This window comes from Bos grunniens, chromosome 25 (genome assembly GCF_055505025.1).
Source record: "Bos grunniens cultivar Pamir isolate PY7600 chromosome 25, Bosgru_T2T1.0, whole genome shotgun sequence".
NCBI lineage: Eukaryota > Metazoa > Chordata > Mammalia > Artiodactyla > Bovidae > Bos > Bos grunniens.
The window spans coordinates 4,397,572-4,412,398 of NC_141189.1; the positions used below are offsets into that span (position 1 = coordinate 4,397,572).

Below are 14,827 nucleotides of genomic sequence, written 5' to 3' on the forward strand. Positions count from 1 at the left end.
ACTATGAACTTTAGTGCATATTCCCTCTGCAGACCTGTGCATAATTATCTCTGATAAAAATGTAACACTGTGTGTTCTATTTGAAACCTTGCCTATCTCTCACAAACATTTTCCATTATTTTATAACAGCTTTATCAAGATATATTCACATACCATACAAATTATTCATTTAAAGTGTGTTCAGTGGTTTTTAGTATATTCACAGAGCTGTGCAACCATTACCACAATTTTAGAACATTTTCATCATACCTAGAAGGGCTTCCAGGTGGTGCTAGTGGTAAAGAATCCACCTGCCAATGAAGGAGACACAGGTGAGGGTTTGATCCCTGCGTTGGAAAGATCCCTTGGGGTGGGAAATGGCACCCACTCCAGTATTCTTGTCTGGAAAATTCCACAGGCAGAAGAGCCTGGCAGGCTACAGTCCATGGGGCTGCAAAGAGTCAGACACGACTGAGCATAATCATAATTACCCAGAAAGAAGGCCTGCACTCGTTAGCCATCACTCCTCATACCACGGTCTTTAAATAAAGACCTACAGCATCATTCTGTCCGACCAAATGGTACCACATTGCGTCAAACCTTAGACACTGTCCATTACCAGCCACCTAACCCATGACACGTGCTTCCTTATCTTCTTGTCACTTAATTTGTAGTTGGTGATAGAGGGCTTTTAGACTTATTTGGACATATTTAGTACAGGCAATGTATATAACTCTGTGGAAGTAATAATATAAGACCTATGACCAAATTCATACACGCACAGGAATGACAGCTAGCCACAGGGCACAAAGTGATCTCAGAGATGCTAAAATTTAAAACACAGGGACTTCCCCCAGTGGTCCAGTGGCTAAGACTCCACCTTTCAGCGCAGAGGGTATGAGTTTGATCCCTAGTCAGGGAATTAAAATCCCACATGCCCCACAGTTTGGGAAAAAAAAAAAAAGTGCTCACCCTGGAATCAATGGTACCCAATATTGCAGAGTATGGAGTGAACTTGGCTGTGAAACAACAGAAGTTGACTCTACTCACGTGGGCAGAAAAGAAATTTGGAGGAGGAACAGTTCATAGAGTCAGCACTGGAGACCTCCTCTTGTTCAGTTGCTAAGTGATGTCCAGTTCTTGGTGACTCCATGAGCTGCAGCACACCATAACTCCCTGTCCTTCCCTATCTCCTGGAGTTAGCTCAGACTCTTGTCCATCAAGCTGGTGATGCCATCCAACCATCTCATTCTCTGTCACCTGCTTCTCCTCGGCTTAGAACCAAGAAAGAATGTGCAACCTAGAGCACAACTGTCCTAATCAGCCTTCAGGATGAGTCCGCTCAGGGCGCACTACAGGGCTCTGTCACAGCCCTGCGTGCGCTCCATGTCTCCACATCTCCGCCTCATTCCTTCAAGAACCAAAGCCCTGGGCAACAGCCTCCAATTGCCCGAGGCTGCACCATTAGGACCAGGGTCTCGACTCCCACCTGATATGGGACTTCCTTCCATCTTGGCTGCATAACCAAGGAAAGACAACTATCCCCCAAGTGGATGTGCTACGATTGTTTAGCCATAATGTCAGATATTTATCCTACTTCCAACATCTCAGTATCTCTTCACTCATACGTCATCGTGCGATTGTCAGGACACGTCGAGGATACGTTCCCAGGTGCAGGATCGTGGGGTAAAATGACAGGTGCATTTTTAGGCTTTGGACACTGTCACTGAGCTGCCCATGTCCAGTGGTCATACAGAATCCTCTGAGCAGATGTGCTGTGTCCCACATCAGCCGCTTTGTACACAAAGGTGAAGAAAACAGATCTGGAGAGAGCATTAAGGGAGTCAGAATGCGGAGCGAGGCGTGTTCCGGGGCTATCTCGTGGAGCCAGAGCATTCTCTGTGTGATCTCTCGGCTCACAGCATGGTGGAAGGGAGTAGAGTATTACAATAATAGTAACTAGCAATTACCGAGCGCCTGGCACGTGTTTAAGCTCACAGATCGATTCCTTTGATCCTCACAATAGTCAGTAGATGGGCCATCTCTAGGTTTGAGTCCTGACCCTACAGCCTTGGCCAGGTCACCTTACCTCTAGCGGCCTCAGTTCCCTTCGATAGAAATGAAGACGCTGGCCCAGCCCACCTCGTGGGGGCTGCTGTGGGGTCTGACGGGGTCTGGGTGAGGAGCGCACAGCCGGGCCCAGGCAGCACTGCCACGCCCGCTGTCCTGAGTGAGGGAGGGAGAGGGGGTACTGATTCCCCAGCATTCTACCCTGGGGCCCTCGGGCCACTCATCAGACCCCTCCCCGCAGGTGGATGAGACCTTGGGGGACCAGCCAACCGCCAAGGAACAGGTGTTTGCTGCTCTGAAGCAGTTTGCGGCGGAGCAACGGGTGGACGAGCTGGTGTGGGCGCTCACCCTGGCGCTGCCCGCCGAGGCCCGAGGGCCCCTCCTGGAGAACCTCAGGTACTTATTCAGAGTTGGGATGGGTGGGCAGGGGTGTCTGTTCTCCTGCCTCCACCCCAGGTGCTGCTGCTGCTGCGTGGTCAGCCCCTGAGCTGGACCCCAAACACCCCATTGCCCCAAAACTAGGGTTTTGTGTCAGTGACCCCAAAGGCTGACCCTGGAAAGGACAGCTATTGGTGCTGCCGCTGCCAGGGTGTCACTTTGAGTGAGAAAGAAGGGCTGCCAACTGCTGGACTGGGACGGGCTGCAGAGAAGATCCACCTCCCGCTGCCCTGCTCTGTCCCAAACCCAGACCACAGAAGCCTCCAACGTTATCACCAAGATGTCCATAGCTCTTCACTGAGAGGGAATAATGGCACAGTTGGAGGGCCAGAACTGCTGCGTCACAGTTCGCCGCAGGAATGGGACTGTGCTGGGCCCATCCTGATCCCTGGTACCCACCCCCGCCCCCGAATCCTGGTGACAATGTGTTCGCTCTGCCCTTTGATGATGCCAGCCGGGAGCCAAGAACCTCACTAGGGCCCCAGAGGAACACTTTCTCACTGAATCCCACCAGTACTATCATTGTCCCCGTTCCAGAGGGAGACTGTGGCTCAGAGAGGTTAAGGGACTGCCCCAAAGTCACACAGCACATGAGTAGCATTCACAAGAACATGAACCAATTGACTGAACACTTTCTGCTCAGCTTTGGACTCTAAATTCATTCTTCAGGGGGAAAAAAAATCTCCTGGTAGGTCCTGTGACTCTCCCCAGCCCCCTGACCTCCACCCCCATCCTGCCCCGCACTGCACTGCTTTGATCAGACCTCCCTGGGCCTGAGTGGAGTGTTCCCCGCCCGGATCCTGCGGGGCTGGCTCTGCACCCCCTGCCTCCAGGGCAGGCGCCGGCTCCCCCAGCCCGCCCCTCCCGCTCCTGGGCTCAGCCCGTCCCCTCCCCTCGCTGCCATTCACCCCGCAGCCTGCCCCTCCCTGTGGGCCTGGCCAATGTCAGGGACCGGGCTGGCCACCCCCACTCCCCAAGCCGGTCGCCGCGCCTCTGCTCTGCAGCGGAGCACAGAAGGCCACCGAAAGAGGCCACCATGAGCTGCCTGGGGTGAGTTAGGGGTCTGCCCCTTGCCGGGAAAATCCGGAGAGGAAAAAAAAAAAGTTACATCTAGAAACAAATTTGCAGAGATGATGCGCTGGGACCGAAGGGCTCCCTGGGGCCGGCAGCCCCGCCCCTCCGCACCAGGGCTGGGCCAGGGGCCGGGCGGCCAGGCTGTCCCCGGGGAAGTTGGTACGCGTGTCTGACGGCTCTTAGCAGCCGGAGGCCCTCGCGGTCCGCCTCATCGGTCCTCCCTTCGGCGCTGCCCGGGCTTCCGTCCTCGCCGCCTCCGCCGGGCCAGCCAGTCTGCCTCCTGGGACAGCCCCCGTGCCTGCCTTTCCCGTCCACCGCTCGTCCAGAGCTGCTGGCAGCGGGTCAGGAAGAGCGGGGGGCGGAGGGGGCGCCCCCTTGGGCATGCTCGATTGAGAGCCTGGGAAGCCGGAACGCTGGACCCCTGGGGATGCCCGGTCCCCGCAGCGTCCCCGGGGCGCCGCTGGGGAAGATGAAACAGCAGCCTCTGTTGTCAGCGCGTGTCAAGTGCGACAGGAAAATTGGGGAGGCTGCCGGAGGAGGGGGCGGCGCCCAGCTGGGCTCTGCAGAGAGAGGGGTCCCCTGGCAGCCGTGGCTTCCGCCCCCATCCCCCCACTCCCCACCCCCACCACCGGGCTCCAGGGGCTGATGGACTAAGTTCTAGGGGTCAAGTGGTGATCCTCATGCAGCCCCTTCCTGAGAGAGCTCCGAGAAGGCACGGAGGAATGGCATAGAGTCGGTTTTCTGTGATTCTGAGAGCTGAGCACCAGCTGAAGGGCAGCACAGGGCAGTCAGGGCAGGGTGGCCAGAGGAGGCAGCAGTTCCAGGGCTGCACAGCGACCAGTGGGGTGCAGCCATGTGTCCTGTGGAGGAGGGAAGATAGCTCATCAGGGCCAGGCATCCAGCTACAGAGGGGAACCCCAGAATGCCAAGGTGAGAGTGCCGCCTTGTGGAGCCCAACCTCAGGTACCAACCGTGCCTAGCTGTGAGTCACCCTGCTTTGGTAGGGCTCTGACCCTGCGACCGAGGGGAGTGAAGTGCGACAACCTGGCCACCTGGGGACGCACAGGGTAGATGAAGACACACGTGTGCAGGTGTGTGTGCACGCTTGACCAAGGCTGGAACCACTTACACCACCACGCAGCTTCTGAGGGTGGTCCAGGGACCAAAGCAGAGGACTTGCAGAGAAAGAAGAAGCAGTGAGACGGTGAAGCTGGGTCAGCCAGAGCAGTAGCCACTAGCCACATGTCACTCTCTAAAATGAAACTTAATATAAAATGCAATTTAAAATTCAGCTTCACAGTCTCACCAGCCACACGGCAAGTATGGAGTGGCCCCGTCTGGCTGGTGGCCGCCCTACAGGACAGCGCATACGGGGAGCATGTCCATCCGCAACTTGCATCAGTCTTGGCCAACGTGGCCTCTTCATCTTAGTGTGGCACCGAGGGTGAGATTTGGGTCAGTGGCAGCAGTGTAAGTAGAGGGTCTTATCTTTCTTTACGACGGCAGTTACTCCTGTGGCTCAGAGCCTGATTTGGGTCTGTCCCCAAAGGGATCCCAGTTTGATGAAGTGATAAAAATGACTTTCTAATTAGGACAGGCCAAGGAGTTCGGAAAGTGTGACGCGGTTGAGAGGGAACAGGCAAGCAAAGTGGGCTCCGTACCCTGCTAGTGTTTCAGGAAACAGGCAAAGAAGGGAAGGATCGGGTGGAGGGGAGGGGAGGGGGGAGGGAAGCCACTGAGGTGGTTGGGGAAGCTGGGTTTTGAGTCCTGGCAGACCTCGCTTGAACCCCCAATCCACTCACGGACAGTGTGACCTTGAGCAGATTCACTAACCTCAACAGTTTCTCCATAAAACAGGGTTGATCATTCCCATGTGCTCCCAGCGGGGTTCTTGGTGGGAAGGCATGCAAACAGACACTGCCAACTGCAGGCAGCAAAGAGATGCATTGAGAAACTGGGCTTTAGGGTTCCAGCACCTCCTTCGCCCTCTTCTGCTTTAATGACAAGTGTCAGAGACAACATCACACAAGGTTATCTGGAAAATTCGGTGACAGCGTGTCAGAAGCAGTGCCAGGCATCTAGCACATGCTCGATTAAACTGGTTTATGCTAGGGGAGGTCTCTTTCTCCCTAGAGAGGTCTCTCAGCCCCGGCACTAGCAACATGATTCTCTGTTGTTGGGAGCGCTCCTGTACTTAGCTTACAGCATTTCTGGCCTCTTCCCACCAGATGCCATAGCACACCCTCCTCCCGCTTGTCATTTTGTGACAACCAAAACTGTCCCCAGATAGTGCCGAATGTCATCTGAGGGGTAAAGTCACCCCCAATTGAGAAGCCCTGCCCGAGTATGATCTGCCCTTTGGTAGTACCCTCTTGCTAGGGCAGATGCTTCAGCAAAGGCCAGCCCGGCCCACCCCGTGCTGCTTTGGGTCAGAGGCGCCAGCTTTGAGGTGGCCCCACAGCAGTGTGTGCATGGCTGACTGTGTCCAGATTCAAGCAGGAGCATCTTCTCCGTGGTCACATCTCCAGTGCCCACAGACACGTGGAGTTGTCACGGTTCTTGGGAAGGCCTGGTTCCGGGTGCTGGGCCGTCACAGCTGGCACACGACCACCAGGAAGGGCTCTGTCATGATGGGATGGTGAGCGTGCTTGGATGCAGGGAGCTGTGCTTACCGTGAGCAGGGCTGAGGCCAGGCCCCAGAGGACCCCAAGTGAAGACAGGCTCTGGCTTCCTGCTGCTCCAGAAGAGAAGTGCAGCTCCATGAGGTCACGCCAGGGTGGGGGCCTCACTGGGGCCAGGCATGAGGGCCGAAATGTGCTGGGCAGCATGGCCTGGATGGAGCAGGGAGACTGACCGTCGGGTCTGCAGGGGCCTCCCACAGGAGTCCACAGGAGGACCCTGAAAGGTGCTCCCTGCAAGACTGAGACAGAGGCTGAGTCCCCAGGGGTTCCTGCCTCTGCCGTTCCAGCCTGTCTGGGTGGTGGCCGCCTCCTGGTGGGAGAGAGCCTCGTGATGACCCCCCTACACATACCCCGTGGAGTGGTCCTTGAGAAGCCCCTCCCCAGGATGCCCTGGGTGGTTTTCACATCTATCTGTTGGTCCTCAGAACTCAGATTCTCGCCTTTTCAACCCAAAGCCAGGACTCATGACCATGCAGTGGGGTCCCTGGGGTCAGCTCCTGCTCAGATACCAGAGAGTGGCAGGCCCAGAAGGGACCTGATGCCCCTTTCTTCTTAGCTCCGTCTCCTCCCTTGCTGGTCCTCCCCTCTCCTCTCCAGTAGAACACATTCATCTCAGGGAGACCCCCTACTCCCCCACCACCACCCTCACCTGCCCCCTCCTCACTTGCCCCCAGGTCTCATTAACTACTACTCCTTAGAAATTGGCCGCTTATCCCATCCTAACAGCCTTCACTGTGCCCCTCCCAGCATCACCCCACCCCTGGTGTACCAAAACCTTCAGGGTCCCTCCACCTCCTCTTAAACCCTTAGACCCTCCCATGGCTCCTCTCTGTTGTCATGAGTGCAGGCTGAGCTTTGACAAGGGCATTCAAGGCCTCCCTCTCTAGCCTCTTCTTCTTTGGAGCTTCCCCCTGGGTGAGTGGCAAAGGTCTCCCTGGCTGACACCGGCTGAGTCCTTGAGTCCCATCATAAAGGCCACCGCCTCCAGAAAGCCTTCCCTGACTCTACATAAGGCAATCGGAGCTTCCTCTGAACTGTCGGGATCGGTCTCGCGGCCGGTGCGGGGGACTCTCCGGGGGGCCGCAGCCCGAGGGATCAGAGGCGAGGCGCCTGGGGAAGGGCTCGTGGACCCGGGCCAGAGGAGGCCGAGGAGCGGCTCGAACGGCCCCAGCTCGCGAGGAGCGGACGGGAGAGTTCCCGGAGGGGCGGGGCGGGGCGGGGCCACCCGAGAGGGGCGGGCGCGGGGCCGCGGGCCCAGCCTGCTCGGGAGGGGCTGAGCGCGCTCGCCGGGCAGAGGCGCGTGGAGTCGCCGCGCCCTCGCTCCGCTCCCGGCTCCGCACCCCCGGGCCATTGGCACCTGGCGCGCCGCCGTCGCCGACTCCAGATGGGGAAGGACCAGGGCTTCTCTCGGCACTTTCGGTAGTTTCCCCGAACCGCGCGTACCGAGTCCCCGGGAACCGCGCGCCCTGATGCGACGGACCCGCCTCCGGCTGACTTGAAAAGGGGTGGGGCTCGGGCACCGAGGGGCTTCCCTGCTCTGGGTGCGTACCCAGCGAGCCAGCCTGACTGGGGGCAGGGGCTTGGGAGGGTGGACATAAACCCGAAGGGTATTAAAGAGGGGGTTCCCCGCTGTGGGCACTGGCCTGCCGCCCTAGGGGTCGGGATGCGAGGTGGGGACCAAGGATGGAATTGAAAAGTCCTCTTTCCTTCTTGTGACTGGACAGATCCAGGGAACTAGACAGAGAGCGAGGCAGAGACGGTGATGGAGAGAGAGGGCCTTGTGGGAGCCCCCAGTGGGAATCTGGAGTTGGATTTGGCCCTGGCCCCCTAAGAGAACAGACTAACTCTGAGTGCAGGGTCACTGGGTGGCCTCCCAAAGAGCCCCGTGGCCACAGAGAAGCCTGCCGGCACAGCAGGGACCTGGGAGACTGGGGACAGCTGTAGTCGGGCCGTCGGTTCAAAGGGGCGTCAGTCCATCAGCCACAGTGGTCCATGAGGCCCCACTGCACCTGGATCTGCCGGGGCTGTCAGTTCGGAGCAGACCCAGGGCTGGAGTGCATGGGCCAGACTGAGGCACACGGAGGGCCCACACCAGCCAGGAAGGGCGTCTGGCACACCAGACAGGCTAGGCTCCCATCTCAGCCCTACGGACACTGAGGAGAGCAGAGGGCACCCAGCCTTCTCCCACATGGGCAGTTGGTGACTCACCCTGGTTCCCACTATGGGGGTGGGGGAGGCCCTTTCTAACTGCTGCTAGAGGGTTGGACCTAGGGGCTGTGGCTGTTGGGTTGATACATTCTAGAGCCTGAGGCTGGAGCCCAAAGGGTGAAGCAGACACTTTCTCACCTGTCACCTCTGCTCTGCTTGGGCAAGAGGTGGGCAGGGACCGTGCAGGCCAGCAGACGGAGACGTCTGGCTCTGCAGACCTTGAAGGACCATCCAGGAAATGCGGCTGAGGCGCTGGATTTTCGGGAATCACTGGGGTGGGCAAGGATGAGTGTATCGGGTGATGGCTCTTCTGGCAGAGCCGAACAGGCCATCATTCTTGCCTCCCGCTTGCCTGGAACGTCCCGATCTGGACCAGAGCTCACGGGGCGAGACGGCGGGTGCACCTTCCTCCCCAAGGACGCACATCCCTTCCCTCGCACCAGGCAGCCACCTGACCTAATTAAACCTACCCACGGAGATTAAGGGAGCTGAGTGGGGGCCACCGGGTGACCTCCGAGGGATTGTATGTCTGCTGGCTGCAAGGCCACTGCTCCCTGCCCTCCCCCGATGCCCTTGGCGCTGGCTCCTGGTCCAGAGAACAGGGAAAGGAGCCTTGGGACGCAGCCAGGGAGGCCTCACTAGCAACCAGAATTTCAAGGGCCCTCAGGGGAGGCTGGTGACAATGTGGGGGCCCAGAACCCGGGTTCCACCTCAGCTGTGGGCAGCCACACAACCCTGGAACGAGATGGACCCCCTCTGAGCCCGAGAATCCTCTGCCAGGGGCCAGGGAGTCCCAGGATGTTGACCGCTGCCGTTCCTCAGAGGTGTGGGGCGTCACTGCGGGACCACCCTCTTTCCTCCTTCACTGAGTCCTAACTCTGTGCTCAGCCCTGGCTGGTCACCATGGCTCACACCCGAGCTACAGACCAGTCTTCTAGAGCTTCCCACCTTGTAGAGGAGACCCAGGGGCACCACGGAAACGTCCCAGGCTGTGGACTCCAACAGGGGACTGTGCGAGCTTCCCCAAGGCCTCTCGTCACTTCCAGGTCAACCGCTCACAGAGCAGGAACCGCAGTGCCTTCAGCTTTGAAGCCCAGCGCTTGGCTGGCACTGATAGCAGGGACTTCCTAAAACATGTTGGACTAAACTGGAGGAAGGGTGTTGAAGGGCGAAGCCAGGTCATCTAGGAGAGCAGAGTGTGCTGGGCCACAGGCTGGGTCAAAGGGTAGGAGCGGGACTGGATGCTGTGGTCCCCGCCCGCGCTGAGGGGACTGGCAGGGGGCTGGGCGGGGGGGGGGGGGCGCGGGGCACCCCTGGCTGCGGCTTGGCCTGGCTGGTGTGAGGGCATGAGACGAGGGAGTCCGGGGAAGCCAGAGATGGGAAGACAAAGGCGAGAGGAGGAACAGGTTCACGGAAGGGCTTGGAGGGCGCTGAGTCCAGAGTAACGGGGACCTGGGGAAGGAGGCTTTCCCCAAGTGGAGCGAGCTGGGCGCCCCGGCCCTCGTGTGACCCGGGCCCACTAGGGCACAAGTCCAGGCCCCGAGGGGGACTCTGATGCCCCGGGCCACTCCTGGGCGGAGGAGAGCGCCCAGCACGGCGCCCACGAAGTTTGCCGATTCTGTGGTCCTCGCCCGCAGGATCTTCATCCCCAAGAAGCACCGGGCGCGCTTCGACGAGGTGGTGTCTCAGGGTCTGCTGGGCAAGCTGTGCCGCGCGCGGCGGACGCAGGGCGCGCAGCGGCTGCGCCGGAGCCGCAGCGAGGAGCGGCCGGAGCGCCTCCTGGTGTCCACGCGCGCCAGCGCCGCCCCTCGCCGCCCCGACGAGCCGCCCCCGCGCAAGGCCGCCTCTCTGCTGGGCGGCCGCGCGGGCCCCGGGGGCGCGCGCAGGTACCCGGGACGGGCTGCGGACGCCTCTCGGTCCGTGGGCTCAGGAATGGAGACCCGGGCCGAGGGAGCGGGGGCGAAGCGGGGCCACCTGGGGGTTGGGGTCCAGGAGAGGTTAAGGGGAGCGGGACGCGGGACCTTGCCATCCCCTGCTCCCCGCGGGCTCCTCTCCCCAGAGAAAGGCACACTCAGCGATCCCCACCCCACCTCTTCTTTCTCCCCAGGACAGTCCGAGTCTACAAGGGCAACAAGAGCTTCGGCTTCACGCTACGTGGCCATGGACCTGTCTGGATCGAGTCTGTCCTGCCTGGTGAGGGATGGGTGGGTTGTTCAGAATGGGGCAAAGGAGCCTGTGAGGTCGATGGTCAGCAGCCACTCCCCTCTTCAGGTCCCAACCTTGAGGAGCCTGTGTCCTCTAAGTCCCAGAGCAGCTGACCCAGATCACCCATCTTCCCCAGTCCTGGCTAACCCCCTCCAAGTGCAGGGTCACCTTAGAGCCAAGTTTTCCATTCAGACCTTTCCTGGGCCCCCAGGCAACCCTCCCTGTGCCCACTGCCCCCTGAGAACTGGGCACTTGCTGGGCAGGCCGCAGGGCTCCAGGGCCTCTTCCCAGTATCCAGACTCCAAAGACTCCCCTCTTTCACCCCTGGCCTGCCCCTGTGGAATGGAGACATCTGGAGGAATGCCTCCTTGCGGGGCCCCTCCCGTGAAGGGGTGAGGGGTCGGCAGGGGGAGGGAAGACTCATTTCTTGGGGGAAGTGCGTTCCGTTGTGGACACTCTCTGCGGGGAAAACGGCTCCAGCACTGCACTGAGCTCTCCCACCGTGTCACCACCCGCAGGGCTGGGTCACTGGGTCTGTCCTGCCCCCTCAGCCCCTCCCTGAGCACGACACCTCCAGTGACCCATCCCCGGGGGTGCAGCTGCTGATGCTGAGCTCCTTCTGCATCTCACCTCTCTGGTGCATGGATCTGTGAGAAAGGCTCCTCTGATCTCTGCCACCCACCCATCCTCTCGCCTGTAAAACAGGACGTCATGGGGCTCCCTGGGGTGGGTCCCTGCTCAGCTGACCCTCCCTCTCACCTTGCTTCCAGGGAGCCCGGCTGACAATGCCTCCCTCAAGTCAGGTGACCGGATCCTCTTCCTCAATGGACTGGACATGAGGTCAGAGGCTGTTGGGGACATGGAGCTTAGTGGCAAACAACCCCCAGGACTTCTGACTCTTGGGACATCCTGGCCACAGGCCTCTGACCAGTTGGTCCCCTGTTTGTCCCCCCTCCTATGGGAAGTCTTGAATCCACCCTCCTACCCTCCAGGATGTCAAATCGTCCTTCCAACTGGGAGACACCCAGGCTCCATGCTTGGGGCGAAGAGTTGAATAGATTGTGTGTGTCTTTCCCTTGGGGGGTGGGGAACTTACCCAGAGAGAATGGGGGCATGACACCTCCTGTACCCACAAGTGTCCAGCTGGCCCTGGGCCTGGAGCTTCTCCTGCAGAGGAGGTTAATGCACGGGCGAGGCAGGGCCCTGGCTTCAGGCCGACCTGTGGCCTCGCTGTGCGGCCTCCACCAGCAGGACAGGGGTGTCCAGCAGCTGGCTGTGCGCTCGGGTCACGCTGGGCCGGCCCTCCGGGGCCACCTCTGCTTGGCAGGAACTGCTCCCACGACAAGGTGGTGTCCATGCTCCAGGGCAGCGGCGCCATGCCCACGCTGGTGGTGGAGGAGGGGCTCGTCCCATTCGCCAGCGGTGAGGCGCCCGTGGCCCTGGGCCGCTTTGGCCACTGGAGCCCCTACTTGGGTCACCAGGGGTGGGATTCCCGAATCTACTGAGGCCTCTGCTCCCCCTTGCAGCTTCCCTCCCCAGGTTGGGCAGCCTCAGGGCTCCCCCTCCAGCCCCGTCCTCAGCCCAGCTTGGGAGGTCCCCTGGCCCCAGCCGAAGGGCAGACCTTGCCTGGCCTGGGGACGCCGGCTCACTCGTGCCTCTCCTTCCTGTGACCCGCTCCCCGGAAGATTCCGACTCGATGGATTCCCCCAACCCATCGTCGGCGCTCACCTCCCTGCAGTGGGTGGCAGAGATCCTTCCGTCCAGCATCCGAGTGCAGGGGAGGACCTTCAGCCAGCAGCTGGAGCACCTGCTCACACCCCCTGAGCGCTATGGGGTCTGCCGGGCCCTCGAGAGCTTCTTCCAGCACAGGTGGTCACCCCAGGGTGGCGGGGGCAGTGGGGATCTGCTGTGGGGTGGACCCCAAATCCTGCCAGGACTCACCACCACTCACCTGCCTGAGCTTCCCCTGAGAGCGGGGGGGGCCATTGAGCTGCCTTAAACAAACCCCAACTCTGACACCTCCTAGCCACGTGACCTGGCCAGGTCCAGCCCTCTCTGTAAATTGAAGCAGACAGTGAGTCCCTGCGGTGTGTTTGGCAGGACCCTCGAAACACCCACCCAGGGGCACTCACGACCAGCCCATCCCTGCTCAGGTCGGAGTAGCATCTTTCTTTTCCCATCTCAGTGGCAGCAGGAGCGTTTCTCACATGCCTCAGCCCAGAGGGTCATTGTCTTGGTCTTTGCAAAGCCAATTACTTCTTCATAACCTTTTTCGGTTTAAACAAAAATGTATATGTTTGTTGAAGTGTAATTCACATACCATAAAATTCACGCATTTGAGTGTACAACGTGCTGGTTCTTAGTATGTTCACAAATGTGTTGTAACCACCACCACATTCAGTTTTAGGACATTTTCATCACCTCCAAAGGAAGTCCCAACCGCTTCACAGTTGTTCCCACCCCCTCCCCCTCCCCCACGCCCCCTTCACCTTAAACCACCAGTAATCTACTTTCTTTGTCTGTAGGTTTCCCTGTTCTGGAGATTTCAAATGCTGGAACCATACGATATGTGGACTTCTTTATAATTATTTTTCCACTTTTTAAAATTTTAATTAATATATTTGTGACCATGCTGGGTCCTGGTTGCTGTGCATGGGCTTCCTCTGGTTGCAGAGAGCAGGGGCTACTCTCTAGCTGCCGTGCGTGGGCTTCTCCTGTTGCGGAGCATGGACTCCATCGTTGTGACTCTCGGGCTTAGTTGCTCCGAAGCATGTGGGATTCTTCCTGGACCACGAATCGAATCCATGTCCCCTCCACTGGCAGGCGGACTTTTAACCACTGGACCACCAGGGAAGTCCCAACGTGTGGACTTTTATGTCTGGCTTCTTTCATTTAGCATGTTTTCAGCATTCACTCGGGCTTCCCTGGCGGCTCAGTGGGAAAGAATCTGCCTACAATGCAGGAGACCCTGATCCCTGGGTTGGGAAGATCCCCTGGAGAAGGAAATGGCAACCCACTCCAGTATTCTCGCCTGGGAAATCCCATGGACAGAGGAGCCTGGCTATGGTCCATGGGGTCGAAAGAGTCAGACATGACTTAGCGACGAAACAATAGCATTCATCCAAGTTGTAACACCCACAGTTGACCCTCAGTATCTGTGGGTTCTGCATCTCCAGATTTCACCAACCGTGGAACAAATATATGTGGAAAAATTACAGGAAGTTCCAAAAAGCAAAACTTAAAATTGGCCAAAATTCCCTGTATGTTTCAGATACTGATTCCTTGTTGATTTTAGACATTGTAAGTATCTTCCGTTTGTTATTCTCTTATTACTTCCGTTGTATCTAGTATTATCAGCTCCAGGTTTTCTTGATTTTGTATCATCACAGGCAACGCATATGTGGCCTTATGGCTTTGGCTTTTGAATTTTTATTCAAGAAGCCCTTCCCTGCTCCTTGGTCAAAAGAAATCTCCTGCGTTATCTGCTGTTAGTTTTATAATCATACCTTGCACAGTTTGGTCTTTTATCCACCCAGGGTTCATCTTTATGTGTGGTGGTACATGAGGATCAGTTTTATTTTTTTCCACACAATGGGCACAGGGATCAGCAAAGTGTTTCTGGAAAGGGCCCGATAGCAAATATTTTAGGGTTTGCAGGCCATACCGTCTCCACTGAAAGCTGAAACCCTTCAGCTCTGCTGTTGTCCCTTGAAAATGGTCATAGACAATATACACCAGTACAGGTGGCCATGTTCCCGTAAATCTTGCTTTATAAAAACAGGTGGAGGGCCAAATTTTGGCCCTTGGGCCATCATTTGCCAGTCCCTTGAGTCAGTTTTCCAAATATGTTCTATACATTTTTTTTTTTAATTTAAATTTTGGCCCTGCAGCATGGGGGAATTTAGTTCCCTGACCAGAGGAACCTGTGCCCCCTGCATTGGCAGTGTGGAGTCTTAACCACTGGACTGCCAGGGACGTCCCCATTCTATGTATTTTCATCTTCAAACAGCTCTGTGCGGTAGATGCTTTCCCCTCACTCCCCATCCCCACCCCCCGGCCAAGCAACCCTGTTTACAGGATCTTGGTTCCTCGGCTAGGGATTAAACCTGGGCCACAACAGTGAAAGTCTAGAGTCCTAACCCATGAGCCACCAGGGAACTCCCGGTAGCTAC

General features: G+C 58.1%; 1 protein-coding gene across 3 annotated transcripts in view; it reads left to right on the forward strand.

The window, feature by feature from the left end:
• GRID2IP (Grid2 interacting protein) overlaps positions 1 to 14,827 on the forward strand; it is a 37,064-nt gene that overhangs the window by 6,888 nt on the left and 15,349 nt on the right. For 2 of the 3 annotated variants that reach the window (XM_086373848.1, XM_086373849.1), the window contains exons 3-8: positions 2,291 to 2,445; positions 10,088 to 10,336; positions 10,558 to 10,643; positions 11,426 to 11,495; positions 11,983 to 12,077; positions 12,341 to 12,524. In XM_086373848.1, coding sequence (XP_086229974.1) covers positions 2,291 to 2,445; positions 10,088 to 10,336; positions 10,558 to 10,643; positions 11,426 to 11,495; positions 11,983 to 12,077; positions 12,341 to 12,524 — 839 coding nt within the window. Of the gene's footprint in view, positions 1 to 2,290; positions 2,446 to 7,211; positions 7,662 to 10,087; positions 10,337 to 10,557; positions 10,644 to 11,425; positions 11,496 to 11,982; positions 12,078 to 12,340; positions 12,525 to 14,827 lie in introns of those variants that run through there. The other variant, XM_086373850.1, reaches the window with a different exon arrangement.